Raw genomic sequence first — 25509 nt, 5'->3', positions numbered from 1 at the left:
AGAGACTTTCTGCTTAGTCTCTTAGCCTCCCCCCCGAACAAGTTCATAATTGGGCAAATGTCTTAAAAGGAAAATCAGGTGTGTATCATGCTCTCTTCTGGACCCCTACGTTTTCACAAGGATCTCGGCTCCTTAAGTTTCTAATGTTGTCTTTCCAATTCACTGAGGCTGCCTTCTGCCAAAGTCCAGAATCAGCAAATCTCCCAGATAAAATATAGCTAACCTTTTCACAATTCCCTCCAATCCAGTATGTTGTTTTTTCTGGTCCTCATTGCTTCATCAGCTCTCAGATACCTTTAAGCAGATTTGGGGGGTAATTTTTGTATTTTACAGACTTTTTAGTTGTTTTTGTCTGGATCAATGATCTGTTGCAAGTTTATTCCTCTCATCCCTATTTTTAGATACTGAAATTAAAAGAACGATGCCTTCTGTTATACACATCTATAAAACCATAAGGAATGTACCCCTGAAATTGACACCCTTGCCCCATGTGTTATAGAGTGAATTGGCTAAGTGGACAGGTAGGGATGAGGGATGTGGCATGTGTCACGGGGAGAGCTGGACAATTACCAGAGCTACTACTCTATAGTACTTGGAGTGCATGGCACAAGAACTGTTCAGCAGTAGTGGTATACCAGTCTGTACATGTTCACCTGGGGGCTTTCAAGTAGAGGCTGCTTAGAGCAGTGAACTCAGTGAGAGGCCAACCTGTGAAGGTAGCTCAGGAGCACTGCAGCTTCTGGGGGCTGCTCTTGACTTCTTTGTATAAATTATCCTCAAAGGTAATGAGTTGTGATCTTCATTTCCTACTAAGATACCGGCAAACAGAGGAGATATCCTTTGAGGGTTGTTTTTTATTTATTATATTTATTTATTTATTTATTTATTTATTTATTTATTTATTTATTTTTACTAACATTTGTAGGAAAAAGGCATAGTGTAGTGGTTGTGTCTGGATTTGGGAGTCAATCAACTTTAGTTTCAAATCTTATCCATTTACTAGATGCTTGACGTTGAAAAAGTTGCAGAAACTCTCTCAAGCCTCAATTCCATATCTGTGAAACAGGAATTTCATTGTGCTGATAAGCAAGTTGATGGACACACAGTATTTAAAGTGCTAATAATGAAAAATTCCATTTCACTTCAGTTTGTTACTTATATGTAAGTGGATGCAGTCAATGTCAGACGATTTAGGAGTTGAGTCTCTGAAAGTTTAACATGGGGCAGTAAACATCGGAACATTGTAAGCATGCAATTAATTCGCAGTAGCTCTAAATTTTTTGGCTATTATGTAAACCCGTGGAATTAGAGACCTAGAATTTTGGGGTGAGACCTTATGATTTATGTAGACCCTACAGATAGGTGAATGAAACATGTAGAAAAAAGAGTCATTTTTAAAGTTCGTAAGTTTGCTTCTGTTGTTAAAACTGTTCAAATAATTTTTCATTTAATGGATAAGAAAACTAACTGAAATAGCTCCAGAAAATAAATAACTGAACTGGAGATGGTTTACCTCGCAGTGACTTAAAAAATGTGCTTCTTCATACTTTTAGTAGATAAATGTCAAACATATAATTCTTTACTATATGTTGTTTTAAAGTTAATCTAAGAAGAATCAAGTTCAACTAGTACTCTAAATTGTACAGGTATTATCATATAAGAAAAGGAACACAATTTAAAATTTAAAAAAATCTGGCAGAGAGAGAGAGGGAGAGAAAGAAGTTTCATTTCTAACTCCCATTCATTAGTTATGTGGTATTGATTAGGCAAGTTAAGTGATCTGTGAATCCCAGTTTTCTCAGAGAACTTGCAAAATGGGAAAAACAATACTTAGGATGCTTTTAACTATCAAATGAGGAAATGGAAATGAAAATGCTTAATCAACAATAAGCATGGTTTTATTACTTGTATTTATTGATCAGTTGTATATTTGAATCTCTCTTTCAGCTGTGAACAAGAATTGGTGTTATAGCAAGCAAATAAGAATTAGCTAAATAAAAAGAGTAATGAAATTAAATCTTATTGTTATTTAAGTAATAATTTAAACTAAATATATTTGAATCAAATTTTATATTGCTTCATTGTGTGGACATTTTTCTCAAATCTTGACATTATTCTGAATATTTTCGTGTGACATTATATCTAAAGCCTAGTTCCAGCACCTTTTCAACAGTTCTGACTTGACAGAACTAAAGGAAAAGTAAGCTATTCTCCTTCCTTTCAAGTTACTCTAATTCAGGAATTGTTTCCGCTCTCCTCATGCTCGAGTGAGCATGAAATGATGCCTTTGCTGAGTATTTCTGTTTGATTTTCCAAAAGCTGTTGTCAGTCTTACAGCTCAAAAATGAAATGCACACGGTAATTGGTATAGTCACAGTCTTCCAGTCTAATTGGAACTGACCCAGGCACCCTCAGAGCTCTTCCTAGCTTTTCAGGTGTATAAGTATATGTGATGAGACAGAGTAAGAAAGCTTGTTGAGAGGGGGGAAAAGTCCCTTTGGGTGTTGCTGAACCAGAAAGCTTTGACTATATGGCTCTCTGAGTCTGGGCAATGTCTTGTGTGTTTGTTTCCACAGAGCATATATCATTACAGACTATATGGGCATCCGAAATGAAAGTTTCATGAAATTAGCTGCTGTAGGGACCTGGATGGGGGACTTTGTCACAGCTTGGATGGTAAGAAATTTTAACTTCACCCATTTCAAACATCAGATGGAAAATGTGTTCATAATGTTGGATTGACACCACCGTGATAGTTTAGAGCAAAGTAGTTACCTTTCTTTTGAGTGGAACAAATGCACGAGTATAGGTAAGTCCAGAGATTATATGCAATATCTATTTAACTCAGAAAAAAAATGATGCAATTATAATATTAATGTTGGCTGTTCACAGGGATATATTTAGAACATTCACACACAGACATACAAACATATACACATTAATAAAATGAATAAAAAGTGATTCTGTGTGAAGTTCTAAATAATTTCTGTTTAGATTGTTTTTTTGACATATATAATTTTCAGGTAAGGAATATTGTTGGGCTTGTCTCAAAAGACCATATGAAACAATCTTTAAGGACTTTAAAAATAGTTTTCAACATTTGTTTTCCTCATTGAAACTACTAACGTAATAGTAACTAGGAGTTCTGAGAGTTGTATGTTTTAATCCCTTTTATGCATTATTAGTCTTTATTATTATAAACCTGCCACAAATAGACAAATTATATTTCACGTGGAGTTCATCTGTCAAGCAAGTAGCTTCTGTTTTTAACCATTGGGTTATTTAAATACAGTATGTAGCTAAAGGGCTCTAGGTCCTATAAGTTTCTAAGAGAATTTCAGTGTGCAAAGAGCATAACTCTCATAAAAATGGAACAATTTAACCTTCACTGACACCTTTCATAAATGCAGTTAATCCTAATTAGCTTTATTCATCCATTGACTTGAAAATGAGGAGACCTACCAAAGGAAAGGTACCCAACCTAAACAAGACTTGGCAGAGACATGCCCCGACAAATGTGTTCTGGATATCGCAGGTAGATTGCAGCAACAGTTCTGCCATTTCTATTGATAGCTTTGCTTCTTACCTAGAGGAGGTATTTTCAGGGAACAGGAAACAGTTATATCTTAACTACTACTATGATCATCCTGCAAGAGTATCAGGTAACCATAAAAGGTTTGTATTGCCTGTTTTTGAGCCTCCTCTCACCTCTGTTCAATTTTAGAATGTTAATAGAACAAATTACCAGATGTATCCCATTCCATTAACTTTAAAATCTAAAATTTGAAAAGTGATTAATTTTATTGGCAATCACTAGAAATAATAATTAGAATAAGGCAGACATTGAGACCGGGCTGCCTCATGTCAAAAATTTCTAAATCCATTGGAAAAAAACTATTTAGAAGGAAATATATGAAATTTAAGTATGTAATTTCCTTTAAATTTGAGGTTATGCCTGTTGAAAAATTTCTTTATTAATTGTGGATTGTCATTTTTGACTCCATTTTACAGTAAATCTGCTTAATGAAATGCAAAAGAGAATTGGATCAAGAGTTCAGAAATACGGATTCTCTGACATCGGTCTTTGTTTGTGACCCAGTTCCATCCTACTCCTCCCGACTTTCCCTCAAGATAGTATCCCCTTGACTGTTTGTGACTGTGTCTCTACTTAGGGGTTACATTTTTTATTTCGATTTTTTTTTTTCACTTTTGAATCATAAGGTGGGGTTCAATTCCTAGGGCATCCTAGAGAGGAAAATGCATGGTGCACCTTTGACCAAAGACCTTTACCTTTCCTGGTTGGATTTCTACCATGCACTTATCTGCCCTACTCTTGTGGTTTAGAGAAATCCAAGTATTTCCACACTTCAGTCTGTGTTGTTTCTCAAAGGTCTGGTTCACCTCTACAGTTTCTCCTGAAGTTACTACTGTGAAGCCTGCTATTTGTACTACCTAACTTGGTAACCTGGTAACTTCTTACCTCTCCCATACCATAGATTACCACTCTGATCTAGAATTCCAATACCACAGAAGCGGGACTGGATTGAGAATCAAGAAAACTATGTTTTAGGTTGAACTCAGTCAGCAATGTGATCTTAAGTCACTTCACCTTTTGGAGCCTCTCGTCTTTTCCTCTCTATAAACTGGAGGACAATCCAAAGCCCTTTTCTGCTTATGTTAAATGAAATAGTGACCTTTCCCCATTAGATGCAGGGATGGGAATGGCAAAAGAAACATCGTACTCTCCTGATTTGAAAGTATAGTCACACAGGGAGGATTCCCAGCGCACATCATTTTTCTTCCCATTTCTATTTACTGACTAGTTGGTAACTTTCTGTATAAATATTGATATGTTTACACATGTATGCATTGCTAACATTTAAAAAAATAATAGTTTCCCTCATGAGAGAAATTTAAGGAAGCTTTAACCTTCATTTGTCTATAGAATTCTTATCATGAAATGAATATCAATGATGAAGGTGAGTGTCATGGAAAAGCAAGTGACTATTTACATTTCCAAAAGGTGCCTTTTAATGTATTTCTGAAATAGAGGATTTTTTCTTTTAGAGAAATAATCCATAGCTTTCCCATGGTTTTAAAAGGCACATCAGGACTGATGTGCTCCACAGGCAAGGCTGATATCAACCAATCTGACAATTATCTTTGGCCCTCAGCCTACTGAGTGTCAAGCTCTACTAGGTTTAATATCCTAGGCCGTCCTGACTTTTTCTGGCTCTGTGGTACACCTTATGCAGAGGACAAAAATATATATAGGTCAAGGTTAAAGTTACTAAATTTTTGTCAAATAGATTTAAAAAATATATATAAAAGAAGTGCATAAAGTGACACATGGCATAATTCATTATTAAACTGGTCCTTTGTGTTGATGCGAGCAGAGAAGAGCTCTGTCAGGATAATGTGCATAAAACAAAAACACTGGGTGTCTCATGCAACACCATGGCCATGTATCCACAAATTTGCCCATGCTGTGTACCATTAAGCAAGGAGCTGAGGCAGGTTGGCCTGTTCCAGCGCACATCGCTCCAGTTTCACCATCCCTCCTTCAGAAGACAAAGGTCACAGCCTCTGTTCTGGTCCAAGCTGGCAAGGGATTCTGAGGCTATTGTGATGGCACTTGCTTCCACCCCTCATTTAACACCAGAGGGAAAAATCACTTCCTGTCGATCTATACCTAACCATCCCTTTTCCCCAGTCCCTGATTATCCCTGCTCTAGTAGCTTTTCTGTTACAGCAGTACATGGTACATGGCTCTTGATAGTCACAGGGATATCAGACTCCAGGTTTGAGGTTCATGGTTGGGGAGAGGTACAGAAGAGGGTACAAGTAAGGTGAGGTTGAGCCATGACCCTGAAGAAGACAATTCTCAAGGTAAAATCTAAAGTCTTCATAAAGCATCTTTTATCATAAAACCATATACTGTGTGTATCTAATCCCTTGGTTTGCCTTGACATATTTTTCCCAGGATTGTCTGTGGACATTTGTGTGTGTGTGTGTATAATATATATTATAAATATAATATATATTATATATGTATATATCTCTGTGGGTGTATACATATTTTATATATATTATATATATGTATATTATATATATGCATTCCTCTACTAGCAAAGCCTATACCATAAGGTGAATCATATACACATAAAACAATTCAGTTGTTTACCAGTTGGCTTTACCTTTATTTCAGGTTTTTATAGTAACCATTTGTTTTTTAAATTGTGTATGATTTTATACACACTTTTTTTCCTCTTGAAACTTAGCGTTCCATTAGAGCCAGACAAGCTTAGCCAATACCTTCATGTGGAAATATCTTTAGATTAATAAAACATAGCCTTTGTAGTTGTATTATAACAAGTACTGAAACTTTTATATTTGCTTAATTATTTCTCTCTAGTGAAGCTCTAGCAAGCATATAATTTTAGAAAAAATAGTTTTAAAAAATGTATTTTACCCTTCTATTTTAACTGTGCCTGTTTTATATGTAAATACATTATCTCTCTAAATATTTGAATGCCAAATTTTGCCTTTTTATTTTTCACACTTTTTTTTATTTCTTCAGAGAGAGATTATAATACATATTTATGATGCTATTATATTTTTTTCAAAATACTGTGTTTAAGAGGCAAAGGTGAAAACTCCTCCTTACTTGACTATTACATAAACTTCTTGAGGGAAGTCACAATGTCAATTATGTTCACAATTGTATTCCTACTATACAACACAATACCAGGCATAAAATAGGTGCTCAAGAAATATGTTTTGAAAGAATAGATCATGAGAGCACATAAGTATTAAGTTCCATTTTTTTCCCCTCATTCCATTTTGTAACTTAAAGTTGTAAAATGAACAGTATAAAATGCTAAAAAGGTGACCTGAGGAGAGCTATATTGTCCTATCTCCCCCCTACAAAAGGCCATGCACTTGTTTCTGCTATGCTTGTTTCCATAACCAGGTGTACACATGCTTGTAAACACCTTTTAATGGAAGTAATAGATGGTTGATGTCATTCTCCCCAAATGGTAATGTAACCATTTGAGTATAAAAGACAGTCTTTGGTAAAACAAAGACTGAGCTTCTCAAATCCTGCCAGAGAGTTCCTGGAATGGTCATTACTGCTCTCTCTGGCATAAGTCCTGCTCTTGGCTTGGGGGACAGAAGGAAGCTGGGTTGAGATATATCCATTCAGCCACTTAAGCAGAGATCTGTTACTATGTAAGACAGAAAATTGGTTAAACTTCAGTGGATAGAGGCAGACAGAATTAAAGAACAGTATGTACTTGAGAATAATTTATACTCCTTCTGTGTTAGTATGTATTTACAAATCTAGAACAGAATAGAGGTAGGGAATATTTCTGTAGCGTTTGAGAGTAGCGTATGCCTTCTAGCTTAAATATAGAAAATATAAGATAAATTTTGTAAAATATATACATACTAACCTAAATTTGGTGAGTTTTTCTATTGTCCCTTGCTTATTGCACACTTACTAAGGAAGGGGTGTGATTATCTGTGTTATTTTTCATTTCACCAAATTAATAATAGTTTATTTAGTTCAAATTTTTCTATTATATACATGTCACTATTTTGTGGACTATTCTCAAATGCTGTTTGTCAATGAACAATAAACTGGACTATAACTGACATCACATCTAGCTTGTTATTCTCTCTGGAATTGAGCTTGACAATTTATATTATGATTAATGCCAGTTTTCTAATTATTTCTCTTCCACTGATATTTCAAAATGATGGAATAAAAAGCATGATTAAATTGATTTAGTATCTAAAATAAAGTAGCAATAATAGCTTTACCAAACTTCATAATAAAAAGGAATTTAGACTGTGAAACATGGAACAAAGGATCAGAGTTAGTAAACTCACTGAACAAGTGTGTATGACAAAGGGAAGGGCACACATCAGATACTTTTTTAACCACTGGAGCTGAACCCAAGAACCCAGCATTGCTCTGAGTCTTTCTCCTTTTTTCTCTCTTTCCTAGACTGTTCGTTAGAGCTAATGCATGATTTCAGTCTACTCCATTAGTTAACCCTATGTTTGGTAAATGTGTATGTTGCATTTCATTATTTTATACAGTGAAAATGAAACTGTATTAAGAATTTATTTAGGTAATAGACTATCTTTCTATAAATATTTTATGTTAAGTGATATTCCCTAGAAAACAGAGCCTGCATGCATCCGGCCTTTGATGGCACATGATTTATTGAGGAAATGCTCTTCAGGGAAACCTGGAAAAAGGAGATGAGGGAAGCATGGGGAAAAAAGGGAAGGGGGCAAGCAAAGATGTGGTCATATGGCCTCAGGGAAAGTCTACCCTTGGCTCACCCACTGGGCAGTTGTTATGTTCTTAGGGAATGAAGTCCACCAGGGAGAGAGGAGGATCTGGGTGGGGTACCAGCACTGATGACCACACAGATAAAACCCAAGATAGTAGATTTAATGGCACCCATAATTGCCAAAAATCATTGCCAGTTCATTTGGTCATTTGACAGAAACAAAGAACATAATAGAGGAATTATTTTTTACATTTCCTTTTTATTCATTAGAAAAATTAGAACCTTATATAGTCATTTTGCTTTCACATGTATAAATATTTTAATGTCTCTATAAATATTTTAACATTGTGTTTCATGTTCCTTCAAAATAATAAGTTTTTGCTAAAAAATTAATAAGACAGAGAATCTAACCTTCAATTTTCAGATAGCATCACAAATGGTGATCAAGAGCCTTGTAGTTTTCAGGACCCTTGGATTTTGAAAGTAGTAACAGAATATGTGAAATTTAAAAAAAAAAAAAAAGGATTTCTGAGTAAAATAGATTTTAGTATAGCATGTAGGTATTTAAGAATAGAAACATAAATTCTGGCTCTGCTATAACTCCCCTAAATTAAGTGTCTATCAGAAATTTCTTAGTATGTTATAGGTGTATTATATGTAATTTATATTCATTTATTAAAAATTTATTGAATATATTATTCTAAGAGTATGAAATGCATCTAGGAAAGTATGTTAAATTGAACTACATTAAGATATGAAAACCACTAAGGATATCTCTTAAAGAAAGACATTCTCACTAGAGGTAGGAGATGCTCACCATTCATCTTTTACATTCCCAACTCAGGTTTAGCATCTTTATATTCCATTATACTTTATTTTTAATACTTAATTTATACTTCCTCAAAGCAGGTGTCCTTTTTGTCCATCCATTCTTTATAATTTTCCTAACAATATTCCACACCTTTAAAACACCATTTATCAATTATTTTCCTGAAGAAATTTAAATACAAGCAGAAAACATTGCTATTTGATTTTTTTTCCTCTGAAAGTCAATAATATAATGGAATGAATGCTGGTTATTAATATTAGCTTAGATTAGATCTTCAAAAAAAGCTATGTGCTTCTCTTTGTAGTAATTTTAGAAGTAGTTAGATTAATCCCTTATCCATTTTTTTAACTTTTATTTAGTGCCTCTTTCTAAGGGCATTATGTGTGTGTGTGTGTGTGTGTGTTTGTGTGTCTATCTTTTAATTTAGTTTCTAAAGTTTTCAACTACTATATTCTGCCAAGCTAAATAACTGTTTTAGGAACATTTAATCACAGATCTTAATAAGACATGAAATATAGACAAAGAAGTGGTTTGATACTTTTTCCTGCCTGTGTCAATAAAATTTGTTGAATTTTGTTACTAGTTAGGAGTAGGGAAGTGCGTATCTTTTCAGGTAGTAAAGTGATAGAACATCACATCTCAGCCAAACTGTTACTTGTAAACTTTAGAAAACTCAGCTATTTATCCCTATTGACAAATATAGGTGGTCGAAAGTATCTTATTTCTGGGACTGAAAAAAGGTAAATAATAGCTTTATATTATACTATAATTAAGATAGATACTGCAATATCTGGTTATTTAAGCACTGTTTTGTTTATATTAAATTGCTATCCTTTAGCAGTTGTTTGCCCCAAGGATTTTCAGAAGACTGAAATGTTTTATATTCACGGTTATATGCTGCAGTTAAATGTTCTATAAACATAAAAAAACAACAACACAACAACAACTTATAGCAATGAAGTGACTAGTATAATACTTACGTTTTGGTGTTGCTTTATAAAAGCTATTATGTCATGTTTCCAGATATTGAGTTATTTGAGTGAACAGAGGAAATGTTTTGATAAGGAATGGTTAAGTAAAATACTGTTTGGCACATATTCTTTTCTGTTCTTATATATCTGAAAGCTGATTGGGAAATAAAGACCTTCCCTTAGCTCTTGCTGACAAAATATGTTGAGGTTTATCCCAGACCTAGGCCTGACTCCCGTATCCTTCACTAGTCTACCAAGTTGCTCAATGAAACATCTGAAGTAGGTTTATGAACTTTATAAGCATATTGCACAGAGGAGTCAATTAAGCATACAATAGTATTGAAACTTACTAGTTAAGTATAATATCAAATAAATACCTTTGACATTTCCAAAGTATCAAATACAACAGAAGATGAGGTCAACATCAGTAGTTTCTTCAGTGCTATAGAACAGGTCTCACTTAGGACCCTAAATATGCAAACTTAAGAATTCCGAATTGTTCTTGATTAGTAAGCAGAGAACATGTGAGAAGTAATGTCTAAATGAGTAAAGTTCTTGAGATGAAACAGGAAACCTGGAGAGAAGCCATCTGTTTTCATTGAAAAGAATAGCACCTCTCATAAAGGTTTTAAAATACATCATAAAAGATACTGTGAGCCTGTAACTATTGAAGAAAAATGAAAACTAATAATTTTCAAGATCTGAGTCCTTTTTTTCCCTGACTTATGTTATAATTATCCCAATTTCTATTTGGTGTTTTCAATTTCAACTACAGGTGATAGAATCAAGGGAAGATTTTTGACAAATCTAAGTGCAGATTTAAAAAAAACAATGCATTTGATCATTTTGTAGTCCATAAGGGTGGTGATTGGGTATTTATGCTGTTGTGTAAGATGTGCCTCCTGCAAACCTCTTTACGACACTGACACATTACCCATCTGACATGAAAAAAAAAAGCATTTTATTTTGCCTCAATGAAACATTAGCAAAATGAACCAATTTTCTGCCTAACCGAATGCTAGATATCTAGACTCAGTATTCCTTCATTGAATGAATATTTATTTATATGGTGACCTTATAGTTTATTATACAAGCTTATTCTACAATTCTTTTGACTATTAAAAGGGACAAAGTATAATTAAAATTATATCATGGTTGAAATACTTCTTTATTGATGAACAAACTGGTTTTATTATATCGGTAGAAATATAAAATGTCTTTTCAAAGACTATTTAAAAAATGACTGTTTTCAATATACAAAAATAACATATCCCTGTATATTAAAACAAATGCATCTTTACAAATCCTTTATTTTGATTATATGAACACTTACAATAACAAGAAGATTAATTATTCTTGGTTTCTATTCACATACACTACTTAGTTAGCCCTGTAAGTATCTAAGGTAATGTCATTGGTGTCTTGACACTGAAACTGTTGCTACTTCCAATTGACTGTCCCTATAGATCATAATATTTTTGAGAAAATATATTCTCTAGTGTTACAGGACCTGAGAAGCTCAGAGCATATTCTACTATAATAAATGGAGGATTGTACAACTTTGTTTTTCCTACTATTTTTGCCCAAATATTTTTTCAGATATCTTTTTGCCTTCATTTAAATTACCTTTTTTCCCCACAGATATTTTTACCTGACAAAACTCTTCAAATTTGTTGTCTCTATGCATCATTTTAAAATATTTTATCAAATTTTGATGCTGCAAACTTACAGACCTTTAGTAGTCCAACAGCCTTCTGAAGGTCTTGTTCTCTTATTCATCAATCTATTCACTTAATAAATACCGAATAATAACAAATGAGGGAGTAAACATTAAAATATATTAAATATGGTAAAAATGGAATTATACTATCATTGCATTTAAAGTTAACTTCTTACTAAAGGAATCTCCTTAAGGGCCCTGCCCCAGCCAGCCCTTCCACAATGGTGTCCTACAACTTCTGTCTTTTGGTCTATTCATATCTTCCCAACCTTCTTTCCATTCCTAACTCATCAGTTTGCAATGGGGTTTTAATGAATGACAGTGGCTTTCTGTGTTAAACTTGCATAAGTAATAAATACTGGAGTTGCAAATTCAAATGCCCTGAGGGTCAGGGCTATCTAGTAAAAGAGCGAAACATCTGGTATGAGATAATAGGGTGTGAATGAGGGTGGGGACGAGGGAGCTGTACATATTCCCTACAAAGAGACGTCAAAATTCAGTTTAGTACAAAAATATCAGGACTGTGAAGTTAAGATACAACTTGGGCACAAATTCTGCACACTAGTCATCTATTTTGTGCTTTATAAATGGGGTGTTAAAGCCGGAAACTGACATGACAGGAATGTTGAAAGGGCAGTGTGAGGAGCGAATTTTGGGCAAGTGCCATTCTGGAACATCTCTATCACCCCTGTAAACTTATCCACGCTCTAAAGGGTTGGTTCTCTCTGTTTTGTTATGAACACTAACATGCAGGGGAGATAATAACTCCCTACACTCAAATCACAGCTGATAAAAACAACCAGAATCCTTGTACCACTTAGCACTCATTCCACCCAAATATTTAAGGCTCAAGAGAGCAAAAAACATAATAACACTTTCTGAAGTGTTAATGAAATGCTTTTTTTTGTGGTCAGGTTAGCCTTTACCAGCATGGGTGCACACAGATGTAAACCTCATGCTATATTTGTTTACTGGCTGACTAGCTTTGGTTTTTCATAAGGAAATGGTGCGTAAATGGGTACTTAACAAATATTCATTGTGGAAATCTTCAATGAATACCAATGTCATGAAGATATGAGAATCTATGAAACCTTTAGGAGATTTCTATATAGATACAAGGAACCAAGCTTATTGTTTAGCTGATTGCCCCAATTACTGTTTACCTGAATTCCATATGGTGGTAGTTCCCAAATTAGTCTTTAGATTGGAATTACCTGGGGAGGTTCAAAGACAACTGATTCCTATGTCCCACTCCCAGCCATAATACTTTAATTTGTCTGGATTGTGGCCTGGATGTTGGAATTTGTAAAAGGTTTCCAGAGATTCTAATATGAAGACATTTCCAGGACCATTTCTGTAAGGTGATTCCAGGAAGTTTGGTGTTGAGAATTTTTTGATGTAAGCTATGGAGTCATAACCATCAGTGCTAAAGCTGGAGGAAAACCAAGGGGAAGCATCTTTTGGTTTCCTCAGGTATAGTGCCGGGAAACTATGCAACAGAGAAGCAGGCATGAAGGCCAAGGTGGATGACAGGAGGGCTGGCTTCCTCATCAAGTCGTAACACCCCAAGGGCCCACACATTGCCACGGGGCAATGTAACCACCCAATAAATGTTACCTAGCTTCCAGTGGTAAGCCTAGAAGGAGATTTGGACTTCTGATTGTCACTTCCTTTTGATACACTCAACAGATGCCCCTAAAATTATACCAGCCTTGCTGAAGAGCTGATCCATATCTCTATCCCTGGGCTTTGGCTCAAATTATGCAAGAAGTTTGCGTCTGTAGATATCAGTCAGGGCAGCTATCCCTGCCCTCCACCCCCACCTCCTTCAAGTGCATAATACAGAGACAAGCATGTCATAATTTTGCCTATTTGATACAGTGTCATCTACATAAATTCCTTCTGATTCACCCTCCCACCAGCAAAGGACTTGCTCCCCCAATTCTCCATGTGCTTTAATTTGATTCTTTACCTCTCATTAAATGTTAGTAAGGATTGTTGCCATTCACCCAGGGGGTGGCTTACTTTTAGTAATTATTAGAGAATATGGCTGTGAACTGCTGTGAGATAAAAGATAAAAAGGATGTGGAATTATGACTGTTAATAGCGTTATTTAATTTAAAAATTACAGTGTTTCACAAATGAGAACATCTTAAAATATAGTTCCTAGTTTGCATTTTCTGAATGAAGACATTTTACTAATTTTCACATCTTTTTGTTTTTGTCATTCCCACAGCTCAGCAAAACATGAACTAATACCAAGATTGTATATTCAGTATTTTGTATAGCAAACTATTTAAGTGAGAGTTTTTTTGTTTTAAATGAGGTCAGCTTGAAGTAGGCCACTCGAAGTATAAATATACCTGATGTTAATGTTATGTCATTTGCCAGAATTTCCACTACTTATAGGAATTAAGATCTGAATTGTATGAGTTATGTTTAGTGATGGCAATTCACAATGAAAAGTTTACATTCTTTAAGGAGAACTTATATCTCAGGTATAAGTATATCTCACCTTCCAAAAGGTGACAAGATGATCTTAAGGGGATACATCATGGTCCCTATTTACCAAAATAAGTGACTAAAAAGTAATGTGGAAAAATGCTGACCTTTAAAATGTAATCTTGACACAAAGTAGAGAATTTGAACTTTTAACTGCCATAAAACTTTGTCTCATAATTTTCCCTCTTGATGGGCTCTGAGTTCCAAATAGTATTAGAATTCCTGTATCAGTATTAGAGATAAAAATAAGACACTCACTTAATTTTCTTGTTAACATGTTTTTAGTCCTGCTATTTTAGTAGATTTTAAGTTAAAGATTTTGCTAAAATACTCATTTGATATTTTCTAAAATGGATGATATGTAGGAAAACAGGAAAGTGAGAGAGTTTGGGCCAAACATGCCATTCAAGAAACGAACTTGGCAAGCAGATGAGTAAAGATGACATTTTCCTAGTCAATGACAATTATCAGGCACCTCTCATCTGATTTTCCTGCTGTGTTATGTTGCCACAACAGTGCATTGACTTGTCTAAAAAGTAAAGCTTTGAGTCAATTAAGGTGCAACAACAAAGGAATTCGGTAGCAGACTCAAGGGAATCATAGGTAGGTGAGTGTAGATTTTAATTGAGAAGTTTTGAGAAAACAGCTGCCCAAGAACAACTTTTGATGCAAAGTGGATCTTGACAGCAGCTCAGATCCCTGATATTTCAGTCCTGTTCATTTGTCAACATAAAGGCGAGATAATGTCTTAAGGGATTAAGCAAACTCCATGGTTAAAAATATAGTTTGACATTTCTCGAATGCACTTGACAAGACTCCACATGACATTATATTAGTATTCTTTCCAGCTAAAAGAAGATTTTTAAGAGAGGCTGAGTTCTTTTATTCAAATTTAATCTTTGGTTGCCATGGTATCTTAAAAATATTAGTCATATATTGTTGAGTTTTAAATGTTGGGTATCAGATGGAAAATACTAAACTTTAGAAATGCTATTGTACAAATTAAATTGCATTTGGGAACTTTAAAAAAAAATTAGCAAGTCCTGAAAAAGTCCATTAACAGAGACTCTGCACAATAGGAAAGTAATTATTGACCATGTTGTCAATAGCTGTCAGTGTCTGCCCTGCTCTTTGGAATTGTTGCTTGTGGTACAGCTGGCCGACAGATTGTAGCTAATGTGCATGTGGAGAGGAAAGGTGGTGAGGGGGAGCAAGGTTGCATCATACAAGTTGCCAACAGCCTAAGTGACTGGGGTGATACATGTGTGATGGTTAGTGATAGTGTGAAGAGGGATGGGAGGAAATTCTATGGTAATTGGGATGTGTAGAAGGGGAGAGGAGGTAAATGGATAATATTTAATGGAGGGAGAATTGGACGGAATTGTAGACCGTATTTCCCCGAAAATAAGACCTAACCGGAAAATAAGCCCTAGCATGATTTTTCAGGATGACATCCCCTGAACATAAGGCCTAATGCGTCTTTTGGAGCAAACCTTACTATAAGACCCCATCTTATTTTTGGGGAAACATGGCAGGTCCTTGAATAGCATTTCAGCAGTGAGGGCAGTAAGTGGCAATCATTGTTAATCACCAAATATTGTAACCACTGTGTGGAAGGTTGGTACCTGTAGAGCTTCAAAGTGCTTCTCTTCCAATGCAGCGTCTGTTACTGGCTTAAAATCCCTGCCTCCTTTGCCTTTCCTTCCCTTTGAGAAACAGTATTTGGCAGCTTGTTGGACTCTACTTTTGTTCACTTTACCTTTAGAAACAACAGCCGGCAATGTTCAATCACATTATTTACTCTTTAAAAACCTTTACAAAGAAAAACAAAAACAAAAACTGCAGATGCTTTAGTTTTCTAAGAGAAATGCAAAGGTGTGAATGGTTAATCAGGCTGAAACAATTGCAGAGCTGTGCTTTTGAAAGCTTACCAAATGCCAGCCTCATGTTTGATGTTAGCATTATTTTTCCCCTAAACAGTGGGTCCATAATTTTTAATGAAGGCTTTGCCCACTCATGCTTGAAATTCATGAGTATAATGTGCAGCTAGATAATCACAAGATTTGGTGTCAAACTGTGAGGCATATAATTTCTGCATGCCTATGGATTAGCACTTGATATCCTAAAATATAAGACGATTTTCTGTTCTCCCTAAACATACCATTAAATGTAAAAGTGCTGACAAAATGATTATTAATTACTTTGTACCTTTGTTGAAATCATCAACAGAATTAACTTAATTGGGATGGTTCATGAGGTACTAAAAGTAACTTAAAAAAAGAATCTGAGCTACCAGATGCCTGGTGAGAAACAAAGTGCTGATGTGGAAATGATAGAGAAGGCACAGAAACAAATGTAGGCAATTTAGGGTAATGCTCTCTCCACCCAGGCTCCTAGTTTCAAATCAGAGGACGGATGAAAGCACAAAAACCTTGGCCAAAGGTAGGCTGAGAAAGAAGTGGCAGATTGTAAATTAGCAGGACCCTGCCACTAACCTGGAAACAACGTGACATTCCCTGAAGGTGTTCCAAGGATAAAAATAAATACTGAGAACGTGTAGAGATGTCCAAGGCACTCCCTGGAGTAAGGCTCACGCATTCATTGTAAGCAACCTTAACTCTTTCCAATTGCCAAATCAATTGCATCATTTTACTAAACATTTAAATTACTTTAAATTGCTTGTATATTAAGTAAATTTCTGTGTATTAAATACAGAGGGTGCCAAAAAAAAGTATACACATTTTAAGAAAGGAAAACTGTATTAAAATTGTAATGCTAAATATATGCCGATAACAAAATATGAATACAAGTCATGTTTGACTTCTGCAGTGACAAGAGGTGCTCAGAGTGGTTACCATCAGCGTCAGGACAATTCTGATTATGGCAAACTACTGCTTGAGCAACATTGACCAAAGTGTCTACGTGTATACATTTTTTGGCACCCCCCTATATGTATGTGTGTGTGTGTGTGTATATATAGACAGATATAGATGTATAGATATATACATATTTATATAATTTACATACAGAAATGTTAACATATAAAGATGCAGGTTTCTCAACCTCTCCCTTACCTTTTCAAATTTTTATTAAAAAAAATGATAAAAGGAAATGGTTACAGTGAAAAACAATCTATCAGTGAACTTTGTTTTAAGAAATGCTATTTATTTTATTAAATATTTGAATTGTACGTAGTTTCGTAGGAATACAACTATTTAATAATGTTGGATTGTATTACACTGTTTAAGAAATTACTCTTCAATGTCCTGATTCATATTGGTTATTTGAAAGGTATTATTGTAGCTGTGATAGCAACAATAATAATATATAAAATTTATTGAGCTCATGTGCCAGAGCTCTTTTAAATGTTTTAAATCTATTGCTTTATTTAGACCCAATGCTACAGATATATATATATATATATATATATATATATATATATATATATATAAACTATTCTCATTTTACAGTTGAAGAAACAGAGGCATTATGTACCAAAGATTACACAGTTATTAAGTGATTATAATCGAAGTTTAATGAGCATTGGGCAATAAGGTTATTATGGATAGTGAGTAACACCTCATTTATTTGACACCAAAAATAGATTTTTTTCCACTTAATATTTAACATAAATGCAACTTAATCACTAGAAGTTTGTGACTAATTGCATTTTCATGAAAATGTTTCTGAAGTTTGTTGCCTTTTCCCCTACCTTAATAAGAAACGACAACAAAAACATAAAAATAAGTTAACCTTTTTATTTGCAGTGGAAAGAATGTTGAATTTGCCTAGTGCTGGGTTCAATTCTCAATCCTGTTACTTAGTAGTTTTCTGACCTGGGCCTTAGTTTCCATGTTAGTAAAGTGAGCTGATACCTACATTCTTTAAATCACTTAGCATGGAACTTAGCATAAATGCCAGCTATTATTATGTTTATTGCTCCCGTATCCTTAAAAGGAAAGTGAGGATAATGTCCACTCTATAGGCATTTTGTGAATTAAATTAATAGAATTGTATGTGCCATCATTTCTAAATGCATATGTGTATGAGACACACCCTAACACAGGAAACATTCAATAAGCGCAAAGATTGAATGAGTAAATGCAGGTAGAGCATTTAGAAAAGTGCTTGGGAGACAGGAAGAACTTGTTACATGTTAGCTATTATTATTACTGTAGTATCATTTAGTTTCCATCCTTTAGTTTATTGTCCTGTTATATTTATTCCCTATTCTTATTGGTTTATGATTATGGTAGATTCATTGATTCATTGATTCATTCATTGGTATCGAATGCCGAGTTGTCCCAGATGATGTGTTAGATCATCACCGAGATCCATAATTCAGTAAGCTGAGAATTATGTGGTGAGGGAGGTGGTGAGATCAGCTGTACATGATGGTTTGAGGCATGTATGGAGTATCAGGAGTGCAGTCAACAATTGGATACAGAAACTGGGCTCTGTACAGTCATTTGGGAATCACCAGAATCTGCCAATTGTTTGAAACCATTATAGTGAGTGTAAAGACTAAGAAGAGGAGGGGGCTGTACTGGAGATCCAGAGAACATGGGCATCCTGGAGAACTACATATAAAAATAACTAAAAGTAAAATGGAGGATGACTAGTGAGACCCATAAGAAGAGAACCACAGTGACTCTGGCCACTGCGTGTGGGCAGAGCATTTGTGGTCCACCTGGCCTTCAAGCTCCCATTCACTTCTAAACAACTGATGTAGTGACCTTCTCTGGGCCTTCACACAAACTTTGGGGTGGGTGCTACTTCTTGGTCCCACTCTCTCTGCTTCCTCAAGAGTCCTTTGAGTGAAGCAATCTGACTTCTCTTCAGGAGTGGCAATTGGCACCTTAACCCAACGTATATTTTTTTCTCTTTCCCCAGAGCCAATAGTGTTGGAGAAGAAAACTTCTCTCTGATCTTTTCCAATAGAACTACTCCCTCATTTGTCACAAAACCTGTCTCTTAGTTCCTCATGATCGGATCTAATGCATATCCATCAGCTGGCTGCTTGGGTTGCCCTGGTCCAGAAGCTTCTGTGGCCAAAACTTACTGCTTTCACAAGTTGCTATTATATCTTCTCCTTTTCTTCTGTCTTCCTGCCAGGTGTTGTCTGTTTACTGTAGCATTAAGATTGAATAAATGAATACAAGAATGAGGTTATGTGGTTCTCAGATTGAATGAATACTGACTGAGTAAATGAGTGGCCTTTGCACTTATTCCATTGAAAATGTCTCTGATGTCATCTCGTTGCTGTTTCATAAAGGTAGACTTATGTGCATTTAGTTCTGTGACCTTCTGTGTGGGTATTACATACTTGCCTTAATCAAAATTAATTATTTTGCTCAACATCAGTATTCGTCAAGGAAATGCAAATCAAAACCTCAATGAGCTATCACCTCACACTTGTTAGAATGGCTATTATCAAAAAGATAAAAAACAACAAGGGCTGGGGAGGATATGTGGAAAAGGGAATCTTCATGCACTGTTGGTTGGAATTAAATTGGTACATCCACTATGGAAAATAGTATGGAGTTTCCTCAAAAACTTAAAAATAAAGCTACCATATGCTCAGGTAATTTCACTTCTGGGTATTTACCCGAAGAAAATGAAAACACTACAGCAAACCCTTATTTAATGTTGTTGATAGGTTCTTGGAAACTGTGAGTTTAAGCAAAACAATTTATAATGAAATCAATTTCACCATAGGCTAATTGATATAAACAAAAGTTAAGTTCCTATGGCATATTTCTGGTCACAAAAACATCGCCAAACTTTTAAATAAAGACTTAAACCACTTCTTATATTAAACATTGAAATAAATATGAGCTATACATACAATTAAGAAAGAGTAATAAAAACAAGTAAGACTTCTTTTCCAACCTGCTTATTCCGGTTCAGAGTTGAGGGTGGCTGGAAGCCTATCCCAGCAGCTCAGGGTGCTAGGCAGGAACCCATTCTGGACAGGCTGCCCTTCCATCTCAGGGGCACTTACACACACACACACACACACTCATACTGGAACAATTTAGACACGCCAATTCACCTCACATGTACACCTTTGTAATGTGGGAGGAAACTGGAGCATCTAGAGAAAACCCACACTGATGTGGGGAGAACATGCAAACTCTACACAGACAGTGGCCCTAGCCAGGAATCAATTTTTTTTCCCCTCATCAATGTAATAAGGAGACAGCATTGAATGAAACAATGTTATTTGAGGACCTGCTGTAACTCAACAAGATATATGCAACCTCATATTCATTGCAGCATTATTTACAGTACCCAAGATGTGGGAACACCCAAAGTGTCCACTGATGATTGAATGGATAAAGAAATTGTGATATACATACATATGTGTATATATATACACATATATATACACATATATATACATATATACACACATATATATACACATATATATATACATATATATACACATATATATATATATACAATTTCTGTGATATATATATGTATGTATTTACAAAGTAGAATATTATTCAGCCATTAAAAAATAATGAAATCTTGCCATTTGCAACAATACAGATAGATCTTGATGGAATTACGGGAAGTGAAATAAGTCAGAAAGTGAAAGAAAAATATATGATCTCTCTTATATAATTTTTTTTTTTTTTTTTATAGCTCAGAGAACAAATTGGTGGTTGCTGGAGGCAGGGGGTAGGAGGGTAGGTGAAATGGATAAACTTTTTTTAAAAATAATTCTTTTGTTGTTGTTTAAATAAATTGAATGAAGACTTAAAAAATTAATTATTGAACCAACGATAAAAAACCAACCTCTTCCAAGTGATTTTTGTACCCTAGAAAAGTCTTCACTGATAGTGTATTTTGACTAGTCAGCAGCATCAAATGAATGCATATGGGTAATTCCTGCAACACTAGCCTGTGGACCAGGATGCTTCTGGCCAGCCTCAGCTGTCTCTTCTGGCGCACTTACACGTCTGTTGCAGAGTCTTAAAGAAGGCATTGCCATTTGAAGAAACCAGATGGAAAAACTTAGAGATGGCTTGCTACAAAGCTTATATATTCTTTGGGAGAAAGAGAACAATTTAGGAAATCCATAATGTTTGCATTTTAGTAGAAGTGTAAATACCAGCCACATTTAAGAAATAAGGTAAAAAAAAAAAAAATCTTAAGCAGTGAGTATGTAATTTTTAAATTGCTCACCAATGTTTTCATGCATTCTTAATACCTTGTGTCCACAAGATGATTCTGTGACATAGCATTTAGGGACATGAAGAGCTTAAAAATGCTCTAAAATCATTTTTTTTTTCCAGGATGAACTCTACATTTCTTATTCTACAGTTCTATCTTTAGTTAAGTCTGCATTTCTGAAATGATCTTTCTCTGAAGTTATAAAAAATATAATAGAATCAGTCAGTAAATAAATTCTTATCTTCACATGCTTTGCCTGAGAAGCAGTAGGTAAATGTGTGACACCCTTGAAAGCACTCTGATAAAGACTGTTGATAGTCACTAGTTTTATGTGTGAGAATTTATAGCATTTGAACATGAAAAGCAAAAAAGCTGGCCTTATTTTACTTAAGCCAAAATGATGATTGTAAAAGCTGTGTCACTGACCCCTCCACTAATGCAATGGTGAGCACCACCAAAACATACTAATTTCAGTAACACTGTTGGGTTGCCACTGATGAAGCAGTGTTCAGAAACGAGAGCTCTACACAGCATTCTATGTAGCACCCTGATTACATTTTATGTTTTAAGACAAACATAGGTCATCTTGTAATGTTATTTAGAATTATTGAAGCCACTCACAATAATATGCCAAGTCAACTGGATTCTCTTCTCAAGTATTTTTGTTTGTTTTCGTTTAGCATTGAGCCCTAGATTGAAACAACCTCTTGTGTTCTCCCTTCGTGAGAGGGATCTCACATTCATTGAAATGGCTCCCAGTGACGCTGGGGGCATGGGGCAGGAGCTAGAGTAGGATTGGGCAAAATGCCTTCTCTGTCCTCCATGGTCCTAGACTGAATGGAATATACAGTGGAAGGAGAGAGAACTAAGAGACAGCACATAGGGGTCAGAACATAAGCCAAAGCCACAGAACCATATCATTCTGTGGGTCTGGACAAAAACTCTAGTCAAAGACAACAGGATGAAAATATATACTGTAATAGAACAAGCATTTTGAAGTGGAGGGAATAACCATGGAAGGTTCCTTAAGCTCTGGAGCAGAATAAGAGAATTTCTGAGTTAGGGAGCTAGTAATCTTAGCCTTGGTAGAGTGGGCAAGTGAAGCAGAAAGTATAAGCACAGTGACTCTATTGATACTCGGAGAATTGCTTAAACCATGGTCTGGGTGGTGAATTAGAACCATGTGGTTAGTAGCGCTAACACTTTCAAGTGAGTTAAAAAAAAATAGTAGATCTACAAAAATAGACATTTTGGGGGGTTATTACTAGTAATTTTTGTGGAAGAAATGAAGTTTTACATTGTGTTTGGAACAGATAGGACAAAACCAACTTGAATCTCTTTAATACAAACAGTCTTTGGGGGAGAGCCAGCCGAAACATTGAAAACGCTGGCAGCATGGCAACGAGTTCACAGTATTTATGGAGGTGAATTACACAGGACCGGTCTGTTTCTAAGTGAACAAATAAAATTTTCTAAAATAAGCATGTTTTACTGCTTAAGTGGTCATGTTGCTACCAGCCTGACAGTTAAAAGAGTATATTTATTAGCCCGCTAGTCATACTCTTATGGTCACACAAATTTAGCCATTCTGCAAAATCTTCTTCCTTATTGAATGTATAAGAGCAATTTTAGTACAAAATTCTTCAATTACTCCATCTTTGAAATTAGCCTCTCTACCTTACATTCTTGTGGAACCATCACCACCATTAATCTACACAACTTTCTCATCTTTCCAAACTGAAATCTAGATCCATTAAATAACAAGTCCCCATTTGCTCCTTCCCCAGACCCTGGCAAGCACCATTCTACTTTCTGTCTCTGTAAATTTGACTGCTCTATGTACTTCATATAGTAGAATCATATAATATTTGTCTTTTTATGACTGGCGTATTTCACTTAGCATAATGAGCTCAACGTTCATCCATGTTGTAGCATGTGCAAGAACTTCCTTCTTTTTTAGGGTTGAATAATAATCATATTCCACGGTATGTATGTACCACATTTTGTTTATTCATTTAGCTACTGATGGGGATTTAGGTTGTTTCTATCTTTTGGCTATCGTGAATGTTGGCATACAAATATCAGCTCAAGTCCTTGCTTTCAATTCCTTCCCCAAAAGTGAAATTGGTGGATCATATGGCAACTCTATGTTTCATTTTTTAAGGAACTATCATACTGTTTTCTGTAGTGGCTGTACCATTTTACATTACCACCAGCAATGCACAGGGGTTCCATTCTTGTCGACTCTTATGAGTCTCTCTCTCTCTGTCTGTCTGTCTGTCTGTCTGTCTGTCTATCTATGCAACAGTCATCCTATTGAATGTGAGTTGATATTTCTTTGTGGTTATTTGCATTTCCCCAATGATGGATGATGTGCATTTTTTCATGTGCTTATTGGTCATCTATATATTTTCTTTGGATAAATGTCTATTTAAGCCCTTTGACCATTTTTAATCAAGTTTGTTTTCTGTTGTTGATTTGTAGGAGTTCTTTATATATGTTGAATATTAACCTTTTATCAGATATGTGATTTGCAAATATTTTTTCCCATTTCATGGGTTGCCTTTCACTGTTGATAGTCTTCCCTTATGCACAAAAGTTTTTAATTTTGATGAAGTCCAACTTAACTACTTGTTTTGTTGCCTGTGCTTTGTCATAAAGCTTTTCCCTTATGTTTTTATCAATTTTTTATAGTTTTAGCTCTTGTATGATTAGCTTTTTGATCCATTTTGAGTTTTGTATATGGAGTAAGGTAGGGTCCAACTTAATTTTTTTTTTTTTTGTATGTAGGTATATAGTTTTCCCAACACCATTTGTTGAAAAAACTGTCCTCACCCTGCTGAGTGGTCTTGACATCCTTGTAGAAAATCATTTGATCATATATACGAGGTTGACTGCTGGACTCTCTTCTATTGGTCTGTATGTTTCTCTTTATTTGGTCTATACGCCAGTACCACACTGTTTTAATTCCGATAGCTTCACAGTAATTTTCTTTTTTTTTTTTTTTTGGGGGGGGGGGATATTGGGGAACAGTGTGTTTCTCCAGGGCTGATCAGCTCCAAGTCATTGTCCTGCAATCTAGTTGTGGAGGCTGCAGCTCAGCTCCAAGTACATTTGCTGTTTTCAATCTTAGTTGCAGGGGGGTGCAGCCCACCATCCCATGTGGGAATTGAACCGGCAGCCTTGTTGTTGAGAGCTCACACTGTAACGAACTGACCCATCCGGCTGCCCCTTCGGAAGCTCAGCAGCAGCTCGTTTTCAATCTAGTTGTGAAGGGCGCAGCCTGCTGGCCCATGTGGGAATTGAATTAGCAACCCTGCTGTTCAGAGCTTGTCCTCTGAACTGAGTCATCCAGCCTCCCCTTCATAGTAATTTTCAAAAGCAAGAAGAGTGAGACCTAAAAGATTTCTTTCAATTTATGCTTCTTTGCAATAGTATTTTTTTAAATTAAAGTTTATCGGAGTGACAATTGTTAGTAAAGTTATATAGGTTTCAGGTGTACAATTCTGTAATACATCATCAATATATCACCACCCAGAGTCAGTTCTCCTTCCATCACCATACGTTTGATCCCTTTAACCCTCATCTACCCCTCGTCTTCCCTTACTGTCTGGTAACCACTAAACTATCTTTGCAATAGTATTTAATGTCATAATAAAAATGTTTTTTCTCGTTCAGAGGGCCAACATGTCACTTTCTCAAGAGGCTATCTCTGACTAGCCTATCTAAGTTAGACTTATCCCAACACTGATATTCTCTATTTTATAAACCAAACACCATAATAGAGAATATCAGGGGATGGTAACTTAGAGGGGATGGTCAAAGGCAGTGTCTTGAGACAGTAATATTTGTGGTGAGACCAGAAGTCTGAGAAGGAGCCAGGCAGAAAGAACGTGGAGGGAAGACTGTTCTAGGCAATGGGAATCCTGTGTGCAAAGCCCTGAGACACCTACGAGATTGGTGTATTCAGGGAACCCAAGGAAGAACAGT

At 35.5% G+C, this 25509-nt stretch overlaps 1 protein-coding gene and 1 non-coding gene across 5 annotated transcripts in view; both read left to right on the top strand.

Annotated features, from left to right (window-relative positions):
* Positions 1-25509, top strand: part of TMEM117 (transmembrane protein 117) — a 382792-nt gene that overhangs the window by 194746 nt on the left and 162537 nt on the right. For 3 of the 4 annotated variants that reach the window (XM_019748450.2, XM_074325810.1, XM_074325811.1), the window contains one exon: positions 2577-2676. The exons of the other annotated variant lie outside the window; for it this stretch is intronic. In XM_019748450.2, coding sequence (XP_019604009.2) covers positions 2577-2676 — 100 coding nt within the window. The remainder of the gene's footprint in view (positions 1-2576; positions 2677-25509) is intronic. 4 annotated transcript variants of the gene reach the window in all.
* On the top strand, positions 10950-11053 carry LOC141570308 (small nucleolar RNA U13). Its single transcript, XR_012494312.1, has one exon. It is a non-coding gene; the product is annotated as a small nucleolar RNA U13 (small nucleolar RNA).

Source organism: Rhinolophus sinicus, linkage group LG02 (assembly GCF_036562045.2).
Source record: "Rhinolophus sinicus isolate RSC01 linkage group LG02, ASM3656204v1, whole genome shotgun sequence".
Lineage (NCBI taxonomy): Eukaryota > Metazoa > Chordata > Mammalia > Chiroptera > Rhinolophidae > Rhinolophus > Rhinolophus sinicus.
This window is presented reverse-complemented; position numbering and strand designations above follow the sequence as displayed.